Source organism: Talpa occidentalis, unplaced genomic scaffold (genome assembly GCF_014898055.3).
Source record: "Talpa occidentalis isolate TD23 unplaced genomic scaffold, MPIMG_talOcc4v2.1 talOcc4.17, whole genome shotgun sequence".
Lineage (NCBI taxonomy): Eukaryota > Metazoa > Chordata > Mammalia > Eulipotyphla > Talpidae > Talpa > Talpa occidentalis.
Genome location: NW_023601754.1, coordinates 51,317,371 through 51,338,017, shown reverse-complemented (window position 1 = coordinate 51,338,017; position 20,647 = coordinate 51,317,371). Strand labels below are relative to the sequence as shown.

Here is a 20,647-nt window from a genome sequence, read left to right as displayed (position 1 = left end):
GCGCGGACACCTGGCCGCGGGGAGCGCTCGGGAAGTGCGAACGTCACCGTCACGACTGAAAAAGCGTCGGACGCAGCTCAGGAACGCGGACCGAATCCCGGCCTGGTCTCCGGGGCGAGAGGCCGGCGCTCGGGGCGCGCGCGGACCCCGCCCCCGTCACCTGGGCCCTGGCGCGCGGGGCGGGGCGAGGGCGCGGGGCGGGACCGCGGGGGCGGGGCTCGGGCGCGCGGGGCGGGGCGGGACCGCGGGGGCGGGGCGAGGGCGCGCGGGGCGGGGCGGAGCGCCCGGGGCGGGGCCGCGGGGCCGGGGCGGGGCCGCGGCACGTGACCGTCGGGGACGAGGTCGCGGGCCGGGCTGCGCGGGACATGGCGAGTCTTCGGCTGGCGGCCCCCGCGCTCCGCCCCTGGGCCCCGGGCGGGGAGCGGGCCCGGGCCGGCCTGGCTCGGTGGGTCCGGGCGGCGGCGCGGGGCGGCGCGGGGCGGCGGGGCCGCGGGCGTCTGGCGCCCTGGCGGGGCCTGGAGCCCGCCCCCGCCTTCCGGCGCCCTCTGGGCTTCCGCCCCGCTGCAGCCGCGGCCCCGGGGCCCAGGCCGCGCGCCCGGCGACCCGGCGCCTCCTCCGCGGCCGGCCGCGCCGCCGTCGTGGCCCGGGGCGGGGCGCGGCGCGGGCCCGGCTGTGTGAGGGCCGCGCGGGCGGGCGCCCCCTGCCCGCCGCCGAGGCGCTCCGGCCGCGCGGGGCGCGCGCGGGGCTCTGCGGGGGCCAGGGCCGCCCCCGCGCGCGGGTGGGGCGCGCGACCGCCCCGCGGCGCCCCGTTTCCCCGCTCCGCGCCCTCGGGCCCGCGGCTGGGCGGAGGGCTCCGGCCCGGGGCCTCGCGCCCCGCCCCCCGCCCGCCCGGCGCCGACGCCCGCCCGCCCCAGCCCGCGGGGCCCGGGGGCGCGTGGCGTGTCTCGTTCGCTCCTGCGGGGGAGACAGCGGCCGTCGGCCTATCGGGGTGTCGCCGCGCCCGGCGTCTGGAGGGGCGCCCCCGCCCCCCGCCCCTCTCCCCGGCCCCGGGGCCGCAGCAGCCGGGGCCTGAGCCTCTCGGGACCCGCCTCCGGGCCAGCCCGCGCGGGCGGGGCCCCCAGCGCCGACGCCCCTCTCCTCCGCCCGCAGCCTCGCGGGGGCCGGAGGCCCGTCTGTGGAAGCGGGGGCGACGGCGGGACGCGGAAGCTTTGCCTGCGGGACGTGGCCGAGCGGGTGCGCGCCGGCGCCTGCCGGAGGGTCGTGGCCATGGTGGGCGCGGGCATCAGCACGCCCAGCGGCATCCCGGACTTCAGGTGCCCGCCCGCCCCGCGCCCCGCGCCCCCCGCCCGCCTCTGCCCCGCCCTGAGCCTCCTGCCCCCTCCGGCAGGTCCCCCGGGAGCGGCCTTTACAGCAACCTCCGGCAGTACGACCTCCCGTACCCCGAGGCCATCTTCGAGCTCACGTTTTTCTTTCACAACCCCAAGCCCTTCTTCACGCTGGCCAAGGAGCTGAACCCCGGGCACTACCGGCCCAACGCCGCGCACTACTTCCTCCGCCTGCTGCACGAGAAGGGGCTGCTGCTGCGCCTCTACACGCAGAACATCGACGGGCTGGAGCGAGGTGGGCCGGGAGCGCCCGCTGCCCCTTCCTCGCTCCCGCCCTCGCACCCCCCACCCCTCACCACACTCGCTGCACTGCCCCCCTCCCTCCACCCCCGCCTCCCCGACCGACCTCACCGCCTGCGCCGCCCCCCACTGCCCCACCTCACCTCACCTCGCCGCCCCTGCCCTCCGGTGCCCACACTGCGGCCCTCCCCTGCCTCGCCCCTGCCTTCCCACAGCTTCCCCAGTGCCCTGCACACCACCTTCCCCACTTGCCCGCCCCACCCTTCTCCCGCCCAGACCCACCTCCGCGCCACCACCCGCCCCCCTGCCCCTGTCTGCAGGGTCCAGGTGGCCTGGGGACCCAGTGCTCATCTGTCCCCAACCTGGTGACTGCTGTGCGCCCAACTCCTAACACCTTTGTCTGCAAAAATGTCCTCCGCGAGTTTCAGGGGCACCTGTGGGGTCTCCCTGGTATCGAGTCTGGGGGTCCTGGCCCTGGGAGGCCTTCCTTCGGCAACTGTCACCCGCAGCCAGGCAGGAGCCCACGGGCTCTTGCCAGACAGGCCCTGTAACCAGCTCCTGTTTGGGAAATTATCGCATTTATATTATTTTTTTGTTTTTACTTATCTGTGGAATGGAAAATGTTTTCCCAGATAATGAATGGCTATAGTTTTCTAAACTAATGTCTAATTTTTTGGTGCTATTTTGATCATCTTTTTAATTTTGTTTTAAAATATTTTATGTGTAGAGGAACTGGGGTGCAGGCCAGAGGTGCGGGGTGAGAGGACTCACCATAGACAGGGTGGGGAGCAGAACAGGTGGATCCACTGAAATACACCGCTGAGGGGAGCAGCGGGGAGACAGGCGAGGTCTGCTGCGCCCTGGCTGGGGATTGAACTCAGGCCTCAGCACTGACAGCCTGAGACTAGCCTCCGGCCCCCAGGGGGGCCCTTTGATGGCCTTTAAATGATTTTACTTGCCATGTTTTTCCTGATGGGGGCACCCTCTCTGGGTGTGGCCGGAGCCCATCCCTGGGGCGCAGCACGGCTCCGGCCTTGCCTTTCAGCCTCTGGCATCCCAGCCTCCAAGCTGGTGGAAGCTCACGGGTCTTTCGCCTCTGCCACCTGCACCGTCTGCCGAAGACCCTCCCCAGGGGAGGGCTTCTGGGTGAGTTGTCCCTCTGCCCTTCTCAGAGGGCGAGGCCTGGGAAAGAGGAATTTGATGAGTGTCATGTTGGAAACATGGGACAGCAGCGACAATGTCTTGGTTTTAACGCAAGTCAGATCTGCTTGCTTTGTGTCTCGTCCAGGCGGACGTGATGGCGGACAGGATCCCCCGCTGCCCGGTCTGCACCGGCATTGTGAAGCCCGACATTGTGTTCTTTGGGGAGCCGCTGCCCCAGAGGTTCCTGTTGCACGTGGTGGACTTCCCCATGGCAGACCTGCTGCTCATCCTCGGGACCTCCCTGGAGGTACATCTGTGGGGCAGTGCAGGCTGGGGTGCTGCTGTTCCCCGAGGCTGTGGCGTGCAGTGTCCCGAGCTCCTCACCACGGTGGTTTTTCAGGTGGAGCCTTTTGCCAGCCTGTCTGAAGCCGTGCGGAGCTCAGTGCCCCGACTGCTCATCAACCGGGACTTGGTGGGGTCCTTGGCTTGGAGCCCTCGCAGCCAGGACGTGGTGCAGCTGGGGGACGTGGTTCAGGGCGTGGAAATGCTGGTGGAGCTTCTGGGATGGACGGCAGAGCTGCAGGACCTCATCCAGAGGGAGATGGGGAAGGTAGAGTCTGCTGAGCACGGCTGTTGGGGCTCCGGCCTGGCAAGCTCAGTGCAGACCCTGAGCGCCCAAGCAGCGACAGGACGCAGGTGTTGGTGGATGCGCCTCTGCAGCCAACTGGGGCCGTCTGTGCTGCTGGTCCGGCGTCGGGGTTCTTGCACCTCCACATGGAGGCCTGCCTGGGCCCTGCCATGGCCTTCTGCTCCCCACAGCCAGGAGGCACCAGAGGGCAGGGCCTGGTGTGGGCATCTGAGCTGGGTGGGGGTGGGGGGCCCTGTGCTAAGGGGTGCCCCGGGACACTGGTGTGAGGCTGCGGCCCCCGTGGTCACTGGGCCTGCCGCGCCCCAGGTGTTGAGCCTGGTGACGGGCGGTTGCTCAGGCGGTCTCCCTGAGAATTGGGCAGCCATGCGACCGAGGATAGCCCCGTCCATCCAGGCATCGAGCTCCTAAAACGCAGCCACCTCCAAGCGGCGTCTGTCTGTGCGGGGCGCCCTGCTGGCCTCAGCCCTCACCCCAGGCCACAGCCTCCCAGCTGCTGACTGCAGCCTGGTCTCTCACTCCGCTGAGCCAAGGAGCCCCCTAAGAGGGTTCACCCTAACCCACACCTCATTGCTCTCGGGCCACGGCGTCAGTGGAACCACTCTCCTCGCTACGTGGAGGGCAGTGAAGTCTGTGCATGCGCGGTGCCTCCTGCAGGGTTGTGCTCCTGGGCAGCGGGGACCTCCTGGGGCCAGGTCGGCTGCTCCCTGCAGCAGCGGGACTGAGCTGCGTGGCCCTGGGCTGTGGGCGGGACTCCTCTGGGACCAGACACCAGCATTTCTAATGTCAAACGCGTGGCTCTCAGGACTGACTTTTGGGGGATGAGTCACAGCCCTGGCTTGAGCTACCTGTGAGCTTGTGGGCATCATGGCTACACCTACCCCCCCCCCCCGGCCCTGCACCCTCACAGGCCCAGTGGCAGCACTGCCACATAGGAAAGCTTCCGCTTTATGGACCTTTGCGCCCAGGCCGGCCCTGGAGTAACCGGCTCCTTCTCTCCTGTGTTCCAGCTGGGCGGACGGGACGGCTAGGAGAGCGGTGGCCGCCCGGTCCGGCAGTGGCTGCAGGGGGAGCAGCCTGTACTGAGGAGACCTCTCCTGGAGGACGCAGTTCGGCAGGGTTCTGGCCCAGTGGAAACAGGTGCCCGGAGCAGAGCTGGCGGCCCCAGCACAAGCCCCGTGCCATTGGGTGGGTTTCGCTGGTCAGCAGGACTGCCCATGCTACTCCGCAAGCTCAGTGCCAATGCTTCACCCACAGCAACCCCCTTGAGCTGGGGCAGATGGATGCTGGGCAGCCACCCCCACCCCAGGGCTGCCCCTGGGTCTCAGCAGTGCCACGTTGGCCTCCTCGGCAAGGTTATTTTTAGAGAAAAATTAACTTGAGAGAAACCTTATCTCTCATTTTTACCACAAAATAAACTTTTATGTAAGAAGTGGGGACCCCTTCACTTGTTTTCTCAAGGGAGTGCAGGGACCCCACCAAAGGGATCTCGGTGGGCTCTGCTGGGGTGACCGGAGGCCCTGGCTCCATGTCCCGGCTGGGCGCTGACCACCCCCCTTCTGCACTAGGCCGCCCTAACTGGCCCCCAACCCTGGCCGCCCTGCCGGCACCTTCTAGCCCTGCCTGGCTGGCGCTTGCTCAGCAAATTTAGCTGAGCAGGACCTGGAAGGTGCCTGGTGGCCTCATTTATCAAGAATAACGCGAGATGTGCTGGTGCGGAGCAGAATGGAGTCAACTCCTAACTCTGCTCGCGCCCGGATGACTCACGCTTGGGCTCACACACTCTTGCTCAAGTCTCTTTATTCCGGCTGGCGTTTCTGTGACACAAGACAGAGATGAATGGGCTCACGAGGGACTTTTCCATTTACACGCCGATGGTCTAAGCCAGCATGGAGACTGAGGTTCAACAGTCCCACCTGGCGGGACCCTGGGGCTGGGGATGCAGTGGCCAGCGGCTAAGCCAGGATGGGCGTGCAGAAGGGGCCCCCAGCCTGCACTTGGTAGGAACGGACCGCAAAGCAAATGTGGAGGTGGGTTTCTGACATCACAGGCAGCCCCGCAGGCCCCCAGCCTGCTCAGCCCCTCTGGGCAGGGTCCGCTTCCCTTGCAGACGCCAAGGCTGAGCTTTGGCAGGACGAGGCCCTTGCAGGCCTAGAGATCAGGTACTGGACCAGAGGCAGGTCATTAACAAAACATGGGAGGAAGGGGTCTCCAAGCGGGAGGGGCGTGGCTCCCTGGCGAGAGACCCAAGGACACCTCCGGAAGCAGCACCAGTTCTGGAGGGGGTGCAGCGGAACAGCCGTCTTCAGTCGGGGTCTGAGTCGGGGCCCGAGAACTGCCCCTCCACGCTCTCGCATAAGGCATCCTGTAGGGATGTGAGCTGACCCCGGGGGCTCATCCCCATGGGCTGGATGACTCTGTGTCTGCAGGAGAGGCAGGGCGGGCTCTGAGGGTCCTGGTGCTCCCGCCCGCTGCCGCCCACACAGCCCACACCACCAGCCCCGGCCGTAACTCGGGCCCCTTGTGGGACCTCGCTTTGACCAGGCCTCAACCGTAACCACTGCCCACAGCTCCAGACCTTGGGCCGCCTGATTGCTTCCCGAGGCCCTGCCCTGCTCTGGTCGCTCTGTGCAGGCGGGGGTCTGTGGGCAGTCCTTCTGGACAGCCTATCAAGGGTCTGCGGGCGGCCTACCTGGACAGCTTGTCAAACATGTTCACCAGCTTCATGGCCTCATGCTCCTTCTGCTCCTCCGTCATGCCCTCCATGGGGTTGGGTGGCTTCTCCTCCACCCTCCCGGTCACTGGGTTGATGCTGTTTCCCAGGGAGGGGTGGGTACGTGAGGGACTTTCTAGGACAGGGGCTGCCTGGAACGGGTGACCCCTGCCCCCTGCATGGGCTGACCTGGCAAGAAGCCATTTTTGGGGAAAACGGAGGCGCCTGGCCGCAGGAAGAGGGCCCTGCCTCTGGGTGCAGCCATAGCTCCCGCCATCTGGGCGAGCCCCACCGCCCCAGCTGCCCACCTCTGTTCCAACATGTCGTGACCCCTGGATGTGTGACGTGGGGATGGGAGCCTGGCGTGGGAACGGCCTGCCAGCTGTCCACCCCACACGGGTCTATGGGTGTGCGGCAGGGAGAGCTGCATGCGGCAAGGGCCTGAGGCACACACCTGGCCTTGGCCTCCTTGTATTCCTCTGTGTCCGTGTCCTCGTCCTCCGAGTATTGGCCCTCAGGCCGGCCCCCTGCCATGAGGCCCCGGGCGGCCAGGAGACCAGCAGCATTTCCGTAGCCTGTGTACTTGATGAAGCGCGGCACTGAGGGGCAGGTGGGGGTCAGTGTGTGGCTGTGGCTGCTGAGGGCCAGCCCAGGGCAAGTGCCTACTCACCGCTCTCGGAGCACAGGACAAACAGGAACTCAGCGGCCACCCGCTTCACGTCGGTGTCCAGGTGCGTCATAAGGCGGACGAGCTTGTTGCGCAGCAGCTCCCCGACCTCAGGCCGGGTCCTCACATCCCGCAGCGGGGGCAGCACCTGGGAGACGGTAGTCCCTCAGCCCAGCCCAGAGAGGCTGGGTCTGGGATGCAGCCCAGCCCCGCCCTCCGCCCTACCTGTGCCTTCAGGAACTTCCTGGCAGGGCGATGCAGGCGGGCGCACTCTGTTAACACGCTCAGCACGGGGGCCACACTCTCCTTCAGCCTGTGCGTCTGCGGAGCAGCCTGTGTCACCTGGGCTGGCCTCCGGCGGGCGACACAACCAGCAGAGCCCGGCAGCAGGGGCTCAGGACCTGCTGCAGTCAGCTGGCTCAGCCGGTGCCCAGGCGAGCCTCGAGAGGGATGGGGTGGGCCCTGACTCAGGCAGCTACTTGCGTGCTGGGCGCAGAGAAACCACACAGCCACTCCAAACGCGCCTCTACACCGAGGCGACCAGCCAGAGCCAAGCCTGACATGGCCTCAGGGACACAGCGCCAGGGCCCTGACCCTCCCTGGCACCCCTGGGGCCCGACGCCATCAGCGAAGGCAGCAGTGCCCTCTGGCCTGATGCCAGGTCCCAAGGGTTCCGCCCAGCCCCACCCACTGTGGGGAAACAGGAAGCTCCTGGAGGGGCTGCCCAGCACCCATCAGCCAACGCCCCGTGGAGCAGCCCGGGGACCGGAAGCTTCTGGCAGGAGGCTTCTGGTGGTCTTGTCCCCTCAGAGAAGCCAAAGATGCAGACACGTGTCCCCGAAACTGCCTGTGCAGTGACACTGAGGATCTAGGGTCACAAGCAGGGGTGGCAGCTTCTCGGGGCCGAGCAGGGCACAGACACCCGGAGAACAGCACCCTGCTGCCTGCAGACCTCTTCTGCTGGGATCCACCAAGGTGAGACCACCGCCCCCCACTGGTGGACAGGGCCCACAGGCTTCCCAGGGCCCACAGCCTGCTGTGCGGGCTCCCACTGACCTGGTCCAGACGCTTCTCCAAGAAGCCAAGGAGAACCTGAATCACATCCATGTTCACGCCCAAGAACTGCAGGGAGCCTTCGTGTGGCTCCAGGGTGAGGAGGACGTCCAGGCAGTTGAGCGGCAAGTTGCCCAGAAGGTTCACTGTGTGCCTGGGGGCAGATGAGAGGGGCTGGGTCAGTGCCAGCTGCCAGCACCTGCAGCCGGTGGCCCCGTCCGCCGTACGGGACGTGAGCGCGTGGGCCTGACAGCACACCAGGGATCGGGGCTGATGCTGGGGGTGGGTCCCTGGTGACCGCTCTGCAGGCACCCCACGTGCCCCCTCAGTGCACAGTGCCTTAGGTGAGCTTGGGGAACCAGGGCTCAGCAGGTTTGAGTTGCTGAGAATGGGGTGAACGTCCATATTAGTGGATACTGTGTTGTCCACTGCCACTACCCAAGCACCTTGGGATGCCTTCCTGTCCCGATAGATATTAGAAGTACTCAGTGCTCCTTGGAAAACTGATGTCCGCCCCACCCAGAAAGTGCTAAGGACTCCCGTGGGTGGAGCGTGGTCCACAGCCCTGGTGGCCCCAGCCCACCCTCACCCGCGGAGCTCCTCTGTGCGGTCCCCGGCGGCTGCCACCATCACGCAGTGGCGCAGCAGGATCCCCAGGTGCCGGTAAAGGGCAGCGTCTTCCTGACCAGAGAGAAGGGCTCCGGTGAGAGGCCCACAGGTGCCCATTGAGGAACAAGGCCCGCTGGGCAGCCCCACGGACGCACCTGGCCCTCCCATCCCTCCCACCTTTGAGATCCCAGGGTGAGGGAACACTCTGCTGGCGGCCACCTCGCGGTGGGGTGTGGCACATGGCCTCCACGCGCACGCTGAGCCGTGGACCAGGGGAGCCCTCGCAGGCCCTTCCCCAGGAGAGCGGAGGAGCCCTGGGGGTGCAGGGCCAGGAACTGCGCTGCGTTAAGCCCCACCTACCACCGGCGGGTGAGCGCTCACCTCATCCACCTCTCTCTTGACAGAGTCAAAGGTGATGTTGAAGAGCACCTTGAGGATCTCCATGACCCGCTCAGTCTCCTGAGGGGGAAGGAGCTCGGGGGGGCTCTCTCTGGGGGTCACTCCCAGCGTCAGCTCCAGCGCGTCGGTCAGCAGGGGCACGCCCTGCAGCTCCCGGAACAGCTGCTGCCGCACGTCGGTGCGCAGCGCGGTGAGCAAGAAGAGCAGGCGCAGGTCGAAGAAGCGGACGTCGTGCGGGAGCCCGCCCCGGCCGCTCCGGCCCACGCGCTCGGCCAGCCGCACCACCAGGCGCGCCTCGGCCGCCAGCACCTGCGCCGCGGGGCTGCTGAGCACGAGGTTGCACAGGCACTTGAGCGCCTCCAGCGCCACGTCCATGTCGGGGGCCTCGAGGCCCGGGCCCTCGGGCGCGGAGAGGCCGGCGTGGCGGGCCAGCGCCTGCAGGCTCCGGCGGCCGGCGAAGCGGGCCAGGCAGCCGCGGTCCCGGGACAGGATGCGCACGCTCTGCAGCCAGGCGACGCGGCAGGCGGGCGGCAGCCCCCGCTCCAGGACCGAGGCCAGCAGCTCCGCCAGCCTCTGCGGGCAGGGGACAGGGTGTCTCGCCGGGCCGGGCCGGGCCGCGCGCGCGCGCCCGCCCGCCCGCCCGCCCGCCCGCCCGCGCCCGCCGGCGCCCACCTTCCTGTCCTCCTGCTGGGCGGCGTCGAACGTGAAGCTCTGCGAGTTCTGCGGAGAGGCCGGCGGCTCAGCGGGCGCTCGGGCCCGGCCCGGCCCGGCCCGGCCCGGCCCGGCCCGGCCCGCGGCGCCCCCGCCCGCCCGCCCGCCCGCCCCCCGGCGCCCCCGGCGGCCTCACCTCCCGGTTGTACGCGCGCAGCGCCGCCAGGACCGCGTCCTGCTCGCCCGCCTCCACGGCGTCCGCCACCGCCCGGGGCTCCATGGCGCCCCCGGGACGGCGCCGGAGAAAGGGCGGGTCCTCGCGCGGCTCCCGGTTCCGGGCCCCGCCGCGCGCCCGCCCCGCCCCGCCCCGCTCGCCCCGCCCCGCTCGCCCCGCCCCGCCCCGCCCCGCCTGGGGCGCCGGCCGCGGGGCGCGGCCTTCCTCGGTGACGCGCCTGCGCGGCCTCCCTGGGCTGACGCGCCTGCGCGGCCGGAAGGGGCGGGCCCGGGCGCCGGAAGTCCTGCGCGACGCGCCACGTCTGAGGCGCCGCGGCGGCCGGAGACGGGCAGGGCCGGGCCGCGATGGCCGACTGGGCGCGGGGTGAGCGCGGGCCGCGCGCCCGGAGCGGGGCGCTCCCCGGGAGGGCGGCGGCGGCGGCCGGGCTGGGCCGGTGCGGTCGCTGGAGCCTCGCGGCCCGCGCCGGCAGGGGTGGCCGCGCCGGACGCGCCCCGCCGCGGTCCGCCCCCCGGGACGCCCGTGCCCGGCGCCCTGGGCCGCTGTGCGCCCTGAGGCGTGAGCGGGGACGCCGGGGGGCCGCTCAGGACTTCAGCCCCAGCTCGCCGGGCGTGTCCAGTCACGGGCCGGGCCTCCGCGCTCGCCGGCGCGGGCGCCGCTGGAGGCGCTTTGTGGGGCGGGAACAGTCTGGGGGCTTGTCCGCGGGCCTCCTCCGCCCGCCTTCTGGGGCCGTCGCCCTGCAGGGCCCAGTTCTCCCGCCCCGGCCCTCCAGGGTTTGTCCACCCCCGTGGGAGGCTTGCTGCCCTCCGGCCAGGCTGGGCTTCCGCGGCGCAGGCGTGTGCTTTGTCCGGGGTGTCAGCAGGTGGAGGCTGAACTGAACCCCTCGGGGGTGCTTTGCCCCTGCCGGCGGCACGCGGGCCTGGGCTCACACACAGGCTCCTGCGCGAAGTACTTCGCACTGGGACCTCCGTGGGCCCGGCCCCTAGAGGGCCACCTTGGCCAGGTGGGGCTGGACTGACAATCCCGAAGCCAGAAAGGGGGGGCTCCTGGTGTGTGGTCCCTGGGGATGTACCCCGCTCCACCCCCAGCCTTTCTCTCCTCTTGCAGCTCAGAGCCCTGGCGCTGTTGAGGAGATCCTCGACCGGGAGAACAAGCGCATGGCCGACAGCCTGGCCTCCAAGGTCACCAGGCTCAAGTCGGTCAGTGGGGTCCACTCACCGCTTCTTTGCTCCCCAGCGTGGGGGTCAGAGGGAGGGGAGAGGCCTGGAGGGCTCTGCGTGGTTCTTATCCCTGTCCCCACGGCCGTGCTCGCCTGCATGGAGCCAGGTGGTGGCTGGGCCCCTGATGCCGCCAGGTGGGGGTGCTGTGCTGCCCAGGGTTCCTGACCCCAAGTTCTCTGTCCCTACCAGCTGGCCCTGGACATCGACAGAGACGCAGAGGACCAGAACCGGTACCTGGACGGCATGGTAAGGGCCAGCTCTGCCCCCGCCCCCTGTCAGCGCGTGGACCCTGGAGGGACTGCCCCCATGTGACCCCGCTGGTCCCCTCAGGACTCGGACTTCTCGAGTGTGACGGGCCTGCTCACCGGGAGCGTAAAGCGCTTTTCTTCAATGGCACGGTCTGGACGTGACAACCGAAGACTCCTTTGTGGTATGGCCGTGGGCCTGATCGTGGCCTTCTTCATCCTCTCCTATCTCGTGTCCAGGACACGGACGTGAGCCACAGGGACTGGGCTCCGGAGGGCCCCTCCCCTCCCTGGTGTGTTGGGTTCCAAGGACCTGCTACGAAATACTCCTTTGAAACACCAGTCGTGGCTCAGGAGCCTTCTTCCTGCGTGGCTGGGAGCCCTCGGCTGCCTCTGACCCAGTGCACTCATGCTGGCTGGGCCGGAAGCCAGGTCCGCCCCCTTCTGCCATGCTGGGTGCAGAGGCATCAGCGGGGCCAGATCTGAGTGGAGCAGCTGGGGGCCCTGGACGTGGCCGCCTGCGTGTGACCGCCAGTCCTTCTCCTGGTCCTTGCGGCTCTGCCATCCTTGTCTAGGAAAGGCCACTTTCGGTATCCGAGGTGACTGGTGTGGACACAGGATGCAGATGTGGCTCTGAAGTTCAAAGCAGTGCCGATTCCTTTGACCCAGAGCCCTTGGGTGCCCCCTGAAGGCCCCGAGATCTGTGTCCTCTGTCCTGTGGCTGAGACGAGGGATGTGGTGAGTGGCCTGCGGCCTCGCCCTGTCCTCTGGGTCGTGTGGCCTCGTACCCAGGAACAGACTTGGGTTTTCCCAGGAAGCAGCTATGCCCCGGGGAGGGCGGATGGGGGCCAGATCAGCAGGGACAAGCCCACCCACTTCACGGTCAGTGGGGTGGGGGCTGTCGTGCAGGTGGGGCTTTCCTGCAAGGGCCTTTACCCCCACCAGGCCTCGCCCCTCCTCCCACAGCAAGCCACCCCATGGGGGTCCTGAGCCTGTCCCCACTCACCCCTCCCTGGCCCTTGGCCCGCCCAGCTGCTCCCATGCACCGTGGGCCGGGTAGCTCATCTGGGCCCACCAGAGGCTCCCTCCGTGGTCCGCTCCCATTGCCTGAAACTCCCGTGGAAGTGAGGCCTCAACTCTGCTTTTGCGACTGTCATCTGCCTCCGTGCACGCCCCTTCCTCACTGAGGGCCAACCACCCGCACCCCATGGGCGGTGCCTTCTCCCACCTCTCCCCTGGGCTCACACACAGGCTCCAGCGCGAAGTACTTCGCATGGGGACCTCCGTGGGCCCGGCCCCTGCGGGGGCGCAGCCACCCCATTTCCCGTGCTCCTTCGCCCGCTGAGGCCTGTTGGCCAGCATTTCCCAGAAACCCAGCTTGCCACCCACACCCTGCAATGCTTGGGTTGCCACAACCCGAGTGTCCTCTGCTCCCGCCTCCACCGCTCATGCAGCCCACCCGGCTTCAGCCCATCCTCAGGCACGGGCAGAACACCTGCGCCTCCATGCTGAGCAGTGCTGTGGGGCCCGCACCCAGCTTGCCTTGCATGCTTTGATGCCCCCGGGCCTGCCCCGTGCCTAGTGGGACTGATTGCCAGGCATCACCCCCAGGGCCGAGGGTGAGACACTTAAGCCTTTGGAATAAACAATCTCATGATGAAAGGATGAAAGAAACACGGTCTGCGGTGTGTTGGTTCCCTTGGGGCCGGGAGAGCCTGTCTGAGGTGGCCTAGGCCCTGGGGCCCCGCCGGCCGGGGTGCGGGCGGCCATGGTCACAGCCTGCCCCCTGCCTGCCCGTGCCGCGTGTCTGGGATGCAGACGGACATGAGAGTGACGTGGTCTCGGGGCTCAGTGGGTAATGGGTGTTGATAACCCACCCCCGTGGCTGCTGGCCTGGCCTGCCCTGCCTGTGGCCAGCGCTCACCAAGGCTGAGCTGAGGCTCAGTCCCTGCTCGGCCTGCTGTGGAGCCCAGCGCAGCTTTTGGGTAACCCCGTCTTGAGGCCAGTGCAGGTGCCCATGGTGTCTGGTGTTTGCCGGGCTTCCCCTGACATGTGACCAGTACCCTCACGGCAGCTGTGATGACCTGTGGGTGCACTCAGGCCGTGGGCCTGGTGGGCAGCCGCGCCCGCCTCCTGTGGGGCCCTCACATAGGGGTGAGGGGCACGTCCGCTTGCTGTGTTGTGGCCCTGGTGTGGTCACAGGCCCCAGGGAGCGCTGGGGCAGGAGTGACCTGGAGTCCGCAGGACGCAGAGGGCAGGGCCCGGCAGGGGAGCAGGAATCCCACAGCCGCCCTTTCTGGAAAAGCTCGGCCCCCACCCCAGACCAATGGAGTCCATGGTTTATTGACTGTCGGCACAGAAGGGAAGAAGCTTAGCAAGTGGGAAAACCTTGTAGAAAAAAATAATTGCTCCCGGTGTCCCAGCAGGTGCCCTGCCCTGCAGCCAGGCCAGCGGGGCCTCCTGCTGGCCGGGAAGGCCCCGGGGACGTGCGGAGGACCAGCGGGACCTACTCCACATCCACAACCAGGGGTGCCATGTAGTCGGAGTGCTTGATGCCGAAGGTGACGACGGGGGCCCAGGGCTTGGTGACAGTTACCTGGGAAGGAGAGGCTCTGAGGAGCCGCCTGCTGCTCCCGGTTAGGTCAGGCATCTGGCCAGTGCGGCCTCTGGGCTCAGACCCTTCCCACCCCGCCAGGCTGTGCCCCCTCTGCCGTCCCCTCCCAGACCTCCCCAGCCCTGGGGTTGCGCTCCCGGCTGTGCCCCCCCTGGGCCGACCCGTCCTCTGCTGCTTCCCCCCCGCCCCATGATCCTCCAGACCTTCTCGGGGCTGTGGGCGCCCGGCCCTGGCTTGAGGGTCTTGTCTCCGGGGGCTCCACCCGGGCGGCCATGGTGTACTGTGGCGCCTTGTGCTTGGTCACCTGCACGTCGGTCTGGCGGTAGGCCGCGGGGCCCGGCGTCTGCGGCATGAGAGGGGCTCAGATGGGGCCTGCTGGGTCCGAGGCGGGCCTGGGCCTGGTCCTGCACCAGGGCCTGGGGGCTGCACGGGGCTGGGGGCCACTCCGCCCTTGCTCTTCCATGGCCCTGCTCACTCCTCCAGAGGTAGGGAGGTCAGCCCGGTGGGTGTCCGGCCTGTGGGCTGGCTGCTCTGGCAAGGAGGGGGGCTGTGGCCCTGGCTTGCCAGCCTCCCCACTCTCCGGGCCCTGGGCACACGGCTGCCTCTGGACCTTCACAGGGCAGTTCCCAGCAGAGCCCGCGTCTCCCGTCGTGTCTCCCGTCGTGGCTGCGCTGTCTTCTCCCGCCCACACCTGCCCTGCTCTGCTCCGGCTCCCGGCCCCGCCCGGGCCCTCACCCGCCCAGGCCGGGGCCTCCTTGTCCTGTCCACTGCCTGCCCCCCACAGGACAGTAGCCCGGTGGGGGCTGGGCGCCCGAAGGCTGCCCCACGGTGAGGAGTGGCCTCTGGGGAGGGGGGTAAAGCTGGCGGTCCCAGGCTGGGGTGCCGTCTCTGGCTCAGTGGCCCTTGCCTTGTGCAGGTCATCGCTGAAGCTGCCCAGCTTGCTGCGGCCCTTGATGGAGAAGGAGGGCTGGGAGGCCTTCCCCACCGCGCGGGGCCCCATCACCACGGGCAGCATGTAGGCGGCGGGGCCTGTGGGCGCGTGGGCACTGAGTCTCATGCTGGGCGGCACCCCCCCTCCCCCGCTCCTCCCTCGGGGCCTTCCCGTCTGGGAGGCCAGGCGTCTCGCTGCCCACCTCTCCCGCCCCAGCTGGGACCCCAACCATTGGCGGGGGGCCCGCCAGCGTCGCTGTGGACCTGGGGTGCTGTCCACACGGAAGGTCTTGGTCCGGGCGGAAATGGAGTGGCTGGGCGCTGCGTCGAGCACGTGCTTGGCCGATCTCTCCGGAAAGTAGTCCCCTGGGATGAGAGAGCGGGGCGCCTCAGGCCCCCAGGAATGGCGGCCGAGACTGGTCCGAGGACACCCGTGTGGAAACACGGGGGTGGGGCCGCAGCTACTCTCCAGACGGAAGGAAGGGCCTGACATGGCCTGGCCCCAGGCCGCTGGCGGGGATGGACCCGGGGCTGACCCAGGCCGAGGGTCTCAAGGCTGAGCTGGGACGACTGGGGACCCCTGCGTGGGGGAGGGGGCCCGGACCCCCGGGGGGTGTGCGGTGGCGCCGGCGGGGCTGGGCAGCGCGGAGGCCCACCAGTTGCTCACCGGGGCCAGGGGTCAGCAGGGTCTTGGTGTGGTAGCGCCCCAGGATGGAGTAGGCGGGGCCGAGGTCATTGCCAGTCCTCAGGATCTTGGGGTTCACGCTGTAGCGGGGCCCCGGGGAGCAGTTCTCTGCCAGCAGCATGGGGGCCCCCCGGAAGCTGTAGGCTGGCGCCCGCCACTTGGTGGGCGTGTGCTTCACAAAACCTGTGGGGCAGGGCCTCTGAGCGGCCTGGAGCACCCCATCCCACCGCCCAGGGCCCGCGGCTGGGAGTTGGGGCCCCTCAGGGTCTCCACACCCTCCCGCCCACCCCAAGTTCAACAGGCCAGCCCAGGCCCCAGAGCCCCGCCCGGCCTCGGGCACTTACCCGTGGAGGGCGGGATCAGGTACTTGGGCCCCGGGCTGCTGTAGAGGGCCATGATGGGCCCCCTGGGGCGGTGCGGCCTCCAGGTGCCCACCCACACATCCTCCGCCATGGCTGGTACGTGCACAGGTGGGCAGGTGACCGGGTGCCGGGGCCCAGCCCCCCAGCCCATCCTTGCCTTTGCCCCCGGCAGGCAGCACTGCAGCCACACCCTCCACAGTGGGGTCTGGCGCTGGGGGTCTAGGGGCAGAGGGCTCCTGCCTGGCTCCGCTCTGCCCTGGCCCCTGCCCTGGTGGCGTGAGGCCCGCCTGGCACATCTGTCCCTTCCGCCCTCGCTGACCACGCCTTCGGCTCTAGGGGCTCAGAGGATGGGGGCAGTGGCCGGTGGGGCCCTTCCTTGGCTGAGGCTGTGCTGGGGGTGCAGGGAGGGGCTGCGTGGAGGGGCCTCACCTCTCGGGTCCAGCTGCAGCCCCCAGAGCACCCTGCGGACCAAGCTCCTCAGAGGCGCCCCCGGCCTTGGTGCTAGGGGGTCTGGAACAGGGGAGAGGAGAGGGCCTCCCCTCCTGCCTCCCTCCCTCCCTCTCTCTCTCTCTACCCCCCTCTCTCTCTCTCCCCCCCCTTCCTCCCTCTCTCTTCCTCCCTCGCTCCCTGTCCTTTTCCCTGGGGGATTCTGGAATTGGGAGGGGCGCCCCAGCTCTAGAATGCCAGGTGTGGAGGAGGCTTCTAGATCTGTGAGACGGACAATGGGCTCTGCCTGGGCCCCACCCCCGCACCTGCTTGGCTTCCCACCTGAGATGCACCTGCTTGGCTTCCCACAGGGTGGCAGAGGAGCGGGGTGGGAGGCTGAGGGGCTGCTCTGGGGGGTGCCATGCGAGAGTGGGGTGGGCGGAGCTGACCTCAGCCCTGCCCAGTGGAGACCGGCGCGCTGGGGAAACTGAGGTGCAGGCCGGCTTGGCTGGCTGGGTTCTGGGTTCAGGCGGAGGTCTGGCGGGACATGGGGAGCTGCCAGCCCGGCCTTTCTCAGGCTGCTCTCCCCGCAGCCCCCACCCCCAGGCCCGGGCGCCCAGCGCTGCCCTTCTCCTGGCCTTGACCTGCAGGTGAGCAGGCTCCCCTACCTGAGCACCCTCAGTGCCATGGCAGCCGTCCCTCCTGTCCGTCCCACCGTCCCTGAGCCGGCCACCCTCGTGCCACCCCGCGGACCTGGCCTCTGGCCACCCTGGGCCCTGCCCTGCCACATCGCCGCGCCAGCCGTGGGGAGGGGCTCTGCGGGGCCCCTGCGGGGTGGGGGCGCGTGCGGGAGACAGGAGCTGAGCCTGAGCTGCAGGAGGCTTTATTGATCCAACAGTCTGGGGAGCAACCGCGGCGGTCGGCCGTCCTGGCTGTGCTGTGCTGGCTGGCGGCGGCGCCCAGGGCGCTAGGAGCTATCCAGGGTGCCCAGCACTTGCACCTGGAAAGTGGACGTGTGTGGGCCAGCAGCTGGGGCGCCGTGCCCGGGGCAGCAAGAAGGCCCAGCTGCAGGCAGACAGCTGCCCGGGACCCTGCCAGGCTGCCTTTGCTGGCTTGGCAGGCTGGGCGACGGGTGGCTGCGGGTGACTGTGGGCAGCTGTGGGGCGGCTGCGGGTGACTGGGTCACTGTGGGGGACTGGGTAGCTGTGGGTGACTGGGGTGGCTGTAGGCTGACTGGGGCCGCTGTGGGCCACTGGGTGGCTGTAGGCTGCTGCGGGTGACTCTGGGTGACTGGGCGGCTGCGGGGTAACTGGGGGGTGCTGCCCTGGTTGTTCGGTAGAGGCCTGGGCAGTAGGGCTTATGTCCTGCTAGGGCCGAGGTCTTGAAGGGAGCAGGGCCCCCCAGCCGCCCTACCAGCAGCTTGACCAGCTCTGCCTTGTGCATGGGCTGCAGGCCGTCGATGCAGGACTTGAGCTCGGTCAGCGCAGCCCTGGCTTCGTCGTTGATGTCAAACTTGCCCAGGGGCCCCTCGTAGAGCTCCTCTGAGGTCCCCACCAGCAGCGTTTGCAGGAAGTCCATGAAAAAGTCATTGGTGTCCTGTCCTGTGGCCAGCCCTGCACGGTGGACAAGATGACCCAGGGCGGGCCCGTCCCAGCCGGCCCTAGGCCCCCCCAGCCCCAGCCACTGGCCTCCAGACTGCCCAGCCTGCCTGGTGGCCCTTTTGCCACCCTCCACCCTGCCCAGGTCTTCCTCCAGAGCACCCTGCAGCTGCCTGCCCCGGCCCTCCCGTCACCCCACCCTCGTCTGTCTCTGTCCACTCTGGCTCCCCGAGATCGCGGGGGGCTGGGGATGGCAAGCCCCTGGCGTGGTGGGGGCTTCCGGCTGCCGTGCAGCCGGGCTGACCTGGGCATCAAGGGTGGGCCCGGCTGCCTGGGCTGGGGCTGGGCTGGGGCTGGGCTCTGCTGGTCTTGGCTGCTGGCCAGGGTGGCCGCCTGGGGCTGGGGTCAGCAGGGCCTTAGGGGTGGCAGATGGAGCAGGCTCTGCTCACTGCCAGGGGCTCGGGGCCTTGCCCCCCCCACCCCGCCCTGAGAGTGCTGGAAACCCGTCGGTGCTCAGACTCACCGCAGGCGCAGAGTAGGGCGAGCGTCGCCAGGAGGAGGGTGCTGGTCCCCTTCATGGCCGCAGCAATGGGACTCGGAGCCGCCTCAGCCTGCTTTATACCCCTGGGGCCTCACCTGGCCCCAGGGCAGGTCTGACCTGCCCATCAGGACCTGGCAGGTGAGCGCGCAGGTGGAGCAGCTGAGGGTGTGTCCTCACCCCTGGCCTGCCAGGTGGGTGCCAACTGGACGCAGGCTTGGGTGCTGTGGGAGGGCCAGCTGGCAGGCAGCGTAGGGTGGACACACCTGGGGCATGGATGGCTGGACCGGGGATGAGCTCCAAGGCCCCGGCCAAGCTGCTGGGCTGTGGCTGCTGGGCAGGCTCACCCCCACCCCCCAGTGCCCGTGGGTCTGCCCTGGGCTCTGAGCACTGGGGCTGGTCCCAGCAGCTACTGCTGGGGCAGGAGCAGGGCAGCAGGCAGGGGCTTCCTGGGGTCTGCGGATCTGGGTGGTGGGAGATGGGCTAGGCCTGCGATGGGCAGCCGCGGCCCAGGGGATGGAACGTGGACCTGAGGAGCCAAGAGCTGGGCCACCCCTGGGCATGGCAGGGTTTCTGTGGTAACTGCTGCTGGACTCCCTCCCCATGGCCCTGCCGGTCTCTTGTCCCCTGCTGCCACCTGGTGGCTGATCGCATCCTAGGGCCTGGCTGCTCACCCACAGGGTCCCCTGAGGACAGGGCTCAGCCCCACCCAGCGCTGCACTGGGGAGTCCTCACTGGGCACTGACATGCACCCCACCCTGGCAGCTTCACATGGGCTTGTCTCCACGGCCTGTGTCACCCTGTCCCTCACTCGCCTCCACCTGGCCCTGTTTATCACAGACCCCAGTCCCTTGTACATGGCAGGTTCCCAGGAAGACACAGTAACACCCTATAACTCGCCATCACCCTAAATGTGAAAGTAAAAAAAAATTGAGAGAAGCAGTTAAAGGGCGGCCCTCAGGGAAAGCGCCGTAGACACCGTGGAGACGCTTGTGACTTACCTTTGCTTTTCTGGACGGTCTTGCAGAATAGATACTTTTAAGTTATAAAGCATTGCTATAATGTTTTCTCTTTTTAAAAATTTATTTATGCACACAAGAACTGGGGCGCAGGCCAGAGGCGCGGGAGTGAGGACTCCCCAGAGACAGAGTGGGGAGCAGAACAGGCGGACCCACTGGAATCCACTGCTGAGGGGAGCAGCGGGCGAGTCAGGAGAGGTCTGCTGTGCCCTGTGGTCACTCCCTGGCCAAGGCTGTGGACAGAATCACGCTCGGGGCTCAACCCCTGCGCACCAGGAGGGCCATAACGTTTTCTTTTATGGCTCGACATTTGGCGTCATGTGTTACTCATCATAGTGAATTCAAGAATGTGCACATCGAGTATCACATCTTATGACGTTGCATTTAAATTCCCTGCGGACAATTTGAGTTTTGGTGCAAGCTACAAAGTGAGCTTTTTTTTTTTTTTTTTGCATTCCTGTCAATTCACCAGTTTCCAGACAATTCCCGGACCCATGAGAGCTACAACTGGAGCCATTTAAGAATAAGTCAGGGTTCAGTTAGGGTTAGGGTTAGGGTTAGGGTTAGGGTTAGGGTTAGGGTTAGGGTTAGGGTTAGGGTTAGGGTTAGGGTTAGGGTTAGGGTTAGGGTTAGGGTTAGGGTTAGGGTTAGGGTTAGGGTCAGGGTTTAGGGTCAGGGTTAGGGGTCAGGGTCAGAGTTTAGGGTTTAGGGTCAAGGTCAGGGTTAGGGGTTAGGGTTTGGGTTAGGGGTTAGGGTAGGGGTTAGAGGTTAAGGGTCGGGTTAGGGTCAGGATCCAGGTCAGGGTCGGGTCAGGGTCAGGGTCAAGGGTAGGGTTAGGTTCAGGGTCAGGGTCAGCCCGACCCCGGTCCTGGAGCGCCCCCTACACCAGCACCTGCAGCCCCGCCCCTGTGCCCGGCTCCCACCTCCCCAGCAGCCTGGCTCGCCGTGGCACTCACTTCCCGGGACTTGGGGTGAAGTCCTTGCCTGTGGGAACACGGTTTCTTCAGGAGTGGCCCCAGAGCGAGGGAGGTGAGGACGTCTCCCTGCCGGTGGCTGATGCAGAGCGGCGCGTCAGGGGCCCAGGGCGGGGCGGGCTGGCTGTGGGGAGTTCTGCGTGGGTCACTTTGGGTCCTGGAGGAACATGGGGATCAGGACATTCCCGAGTGTGACCCTGTGGGTGCCCAGCGCCCCTGAATGAAGGCGCATCCCCCGTGTTTGCTGCCAGCTGCTCTTTGCTGCACTGATCAACCCCCGGGTGGGTTTTCTGGGCTC

General features: G+C 68.1%; 5 protein-coding genes across 7 annotated transcripts; 2 read left to right on the top strand and 3 right to left on the bottom strand.

Moving 5' to 3' along the window:
• The first annotated feature begins 1,180 nt into the window (after positions 1-1,180).
• SIRT3 (sirtuin 3) lies at positions 1,181-6,808 on the top strand. 3 transcript variants are annotated; one of them, XM_037517310.2, is made up of 6 exons: positions 1,181-1,313; positions 1,388-1,620; positions 2,671-2,771; positions 2,914-3,075; positions 3,169-3,378; positions 4,425-6,803. In XM_037517310.2, the coding sequence occupies exons 1-6, from the start codon at positions 1,267-1,269 to the stop codon at positions 4,443-4,445; spliced, it is 774 nt and encodes a 257-aa protein (XP_037373207.1). In that variant the 5' UTR covers positions 1,181-1,266; the 3' UTR covers positions 4,446-6,803. The 3 variants fall into 3 exon arrangements, with proteins under 3 accessions (XP_037373207.1, XP_037373208.1, XP_037373206.1); XM_037517311.2 differs by having other exon boundaries at positions 1,198-1,313; positions 1,485-1,620; positions 4,425-6,807; XM_037517309.2 differs by lacking the exons at positions 1,181-1,313; positions 2,671-2,771 and having other exon boundaries at positions 1,586-1,620; positions 4,425-6,808.
• On the bottom strand, positions 5,088-9,792 carry RIC8A (RIC8 guanine nucleotide exchange factor A). The gene is made up of 10 exons (XM_037517308.2): positions 9,703-9,792; positions 9,528-9,575; positions 8,838-9,428; positions 8,437-8,528; positions 7,851-8,001; positions 7,020-7,115; positions 6,798-6,942; positions 6,582-6,726; positions 6,107-6,226; positions 5,088-5,837 (listed from the first exon to the last, which is right to left on the bottom strand). Exons 1-10 carry the CDS (start codon positions 9,784-9,786, stop codon positions 5,720-5,722), a joined length of 1,590 nt encoding a protein of 529 aa, XP_037373205.1. The 5' UTR covers positions 9,787-9,792; the 3' UTR covers positions 5,088-5,719.
• Positions 9,793-10,048: 256 nt separating this feature from the next.
• BET1L (Bet1 golgi vesicular membrane trafficking protein like) lies at positions 10,049-12,935 on the top strand. Its single transcript, XM_037517307.2, has 4 exons — positions 10,049-10,104; positions 10,846-10,937; positions 11,148-11,204; positions 11,289-12,935. The coding sequence occupies exons 1-4, from the start codon at positions 10,086-10,088 to the stop codon at positions 11,454-11,456; spliced, it is 336 nt and encodes a 111-aa protein (XP_037373204.1). The 5' UTR covers positions 10,049-10,085; the 3' UTR covers positions 11,457-12,935.
• Positions 12,936-13,520: 585 nt separating this feature from the next.
• On the bottom strand, positions 13,521-16,333 carry ODF3 (outer dense fiber of sperm tails 3). Its single transcript, XM_037517306.2, is given in 8 exon segments — positions 13,521-13,799; positions 14,021-14,067; positions 14,070-14,160; positions 14,725-14,846; positions 15,012-15,113; positions 15,415-15,615; positions 15,777-15,887; positions 16,224-16,333. Coding segments are annotated over 7 exon segments (762 nt in total). The 5' UTR covers positions 15,886-15,887; positions 16,224-16,333; the 3' UTR covers positions 13,521-13,709.
• Positions 16,334-17,187: 854 nt separating this feature from the next.
• Positions 17,188-18,396, bottom strand: SCGB1C1 (secretoglobin family 1C member 1). Its single transcript, XM_037518236.1, has 3 exons — positions 18,342-18,396; positions 17,634-17,833; positions 17,188-17,220 (listed from the first exon to the last, which is right to left on the bottom strand). The coding sequence occupies exons 1-3, from the start codon at positions 18,394-18,396 to the stop codon at positions 17,188-17,190; spliced, it is 288 nt and encodes a 95-aa protein (XP_037374133.1).
• Between the last annotated feature and the right edge of the window lie 2,251 nt (positions 18,397-20,647).

Coding starts and splice junctions, on each gene's coding strand:
- SIRT3 (XM_037517310.2), top strand. CDS start 1,267: ATGGTGGGCGCGGGCATCAGCACGCCCAGCGGCATCCCGGACTTCAG. Junction 1,314..1,387: donor AGCGGCATCCCGGACTTCAG/GTGCCCGCCCGC, acceptor CCCCTCCGGCAG/GTCCCCCGGGAGCGGCCTTT. Junction 3,379..4,424: donor TCCAGAGGGAGATGGGGAAG/GTAGAGTCTGCT, acceptor CCTGTGTTCCAG/CTGGGCGGACGGGACGGCTA.
- RIC8A (XM_037517308.2), bottom strand. CDS start 9,786: ATGGAGCCCCGGGCGGTGGCGGACGCCGTGGAGGCGGGCGAGCAGGAC. Junction 6,943..7,019: donor GGAAGTTCCTGAAGGCACAG/GTAGGGCGGAGG, acceptor ACCGTCTCCCAG/GTGCTGCCCCCGCTGCGGGA. Junction 6,227..6,581: donor TACAAGGAGGCCAAGGCCAG/GTGTGTGCCTCA, acceptor CCTGGGAAACAG/CATCAACCCAGTGACCGGGA.
- BET1L (XM_037517307.2), top strand. Junction 10,938..11,147: donor AGGTCACCAGGCTCAAGTCG/GTCAGTGGGGTC, acceptor TGTCCCTACCAG/CTGGCCCTGGACATCGACAG. Junction 11,205..11,288: donor ACCGGTACCTGGACGGCATG/GTAAGGGCCAGC, acceptor TGGTCCCCTCAG/GACTCGGACTTCTCGAGTGT.
- SCGB1C1 (XM_037518236.1), bottom strand. CDS start 18,396: ATGAAGGGGACCAGCACCCTCCTCCTGGCGACGCTCGCCCTACTCTGC. Junction 17,834..18,341: donor CGCCCTACTCTGCGCCTGCG/GTGAGTCTGAGC, acceptor TCCACCGTGCAG/GGCTGGCCACAGGACAGGAC. Junction 17,221..17,633: donor CAGAGCTGGTCAAGCTGCTG/GTAGGGCGGCTG, acceptor TCCACTTTCCAG/GTGCAAGTGCTGGGCACCCT.